This window comes from Etheostoma cragini, chromosome 16 (genome assembly GCF_013103735.1).
Source record: "Etheostoma cragini isolate CJK2018 chromosome 16, CSU_Ecrag_1.0, whole genome shotgun sequence".
Taxonomy (NCBI): domain Eukaryota; kingdom Metazoa; phylum Chordata; class Actinopteri; order Perciformes; family Percidae; genus Etheostoma; species Etheostoma cragini.
In genome coordinates this window covers 23,872,683-23,873,619 of record NC_048422.1, presented here as the reverse complement: position 1 = coordinate 23,873,619, position 937 = coordinate 23,872,683, and the positions used below count along the sequence as shown (strand labels likewise).

The following is a 937-nucleotide window of genomic DNA, read 5'->3' as shown; positions in this document are numbered from 1 at the left end:
ATAGTCTGTCCACCAGAGGACGCTCTACAACGTCTCTGTTGGCAACACTCTTATTTAAAACTTTAATATCTTAAGTTTGTATTTTTCTGCATTTTATTGATCAGAACTTTAATATATTTTGATGTTCTGTTGAGACAATAAAACAAATTATAATCATATTATTTTAGTGGGAACTCATAAATACAAACTACAAATAACTAATGTTAGGAAAATCTGATTATGCATTTCTGGATTTCTCTTTTTTTAACTATATATCGGCATATCGGATTTTTAAATAACCAAATATTGGTATCAATATCAGTCGGGCTCTAATTTGATACTATGAATAAAATTGAATTCAATTAATGTCATGTACAAACGAGCCCTTACTCATGTAGCACCTGTTAAAGCCACGTTACTAGTTGCTTTACACAGCTCATGAATGTTGCCATCGTGACTTTAAATAGATCCATTAATGAACTCCTTCTCTGCAGCTCTCTGTGGAGGAACCGTGAAAAACGCCACAGTAGGGCGGGTGCTGTCCCCTTCCCCCCACCACGGGCCTTATGCCACCCAGGACCGCTCGTGCTCCTGGTCCCTGGAGGCCCCCAAGGACCAGAGGCTGCACCTCCACCTGGAGAGACTGGCCCTGGGAGCCACCGACAGGTAGAAGCGCCCGCGTTCGTAGCGTTTTTGGGGTGTTCTGTCATGGTTGTGGTTTACGGTTGTGGTGTTTTCCTGTTTCCCTGTTATTTGCTCATGGTTCATGTTGTACCCGTGTTTGTTCTGGGTTTTATTTCCTAGTTCCAACCTCGTGTGTTTTCATGCTATGTTGTGTGTTTTCATGGGAATACGGATAGGCAGGGGGGAAGAGATGGGTCTTGAGGCTGGACTGCAAGATGGTGAGGGACTTAGAGGTTCAGATCTCTCGGGGGAGGGAGTTCCAGAGCCTGAATGA

The 937-nt window shown here is 43.2% G+C and overlaps 1 protein-coding gene across 1 annotated transcript in view; it reads left to right on the top strand.

Moving 5' to 3' along the window:
- Positions 1 to 937, top strand: part of LOC117959735 (seizure 6-like protein) — a 42,090-nt gene that overhangs the window by 12,819 nt on the left and 28,334 nt on the right. Inside the window, exons 3-4 of the mRNA XM_034897014.1 lie at positions 474 to 645; positions 784 to 881. Coding sequence (XP_034752905.1) covers positions 474 to 645; positions 784 to 881 — 270 coding nt within the window. The remainder of the gene's footprint in view (positions 1 to 473; positions 646 to 783; positions 882 to 937) is intronic.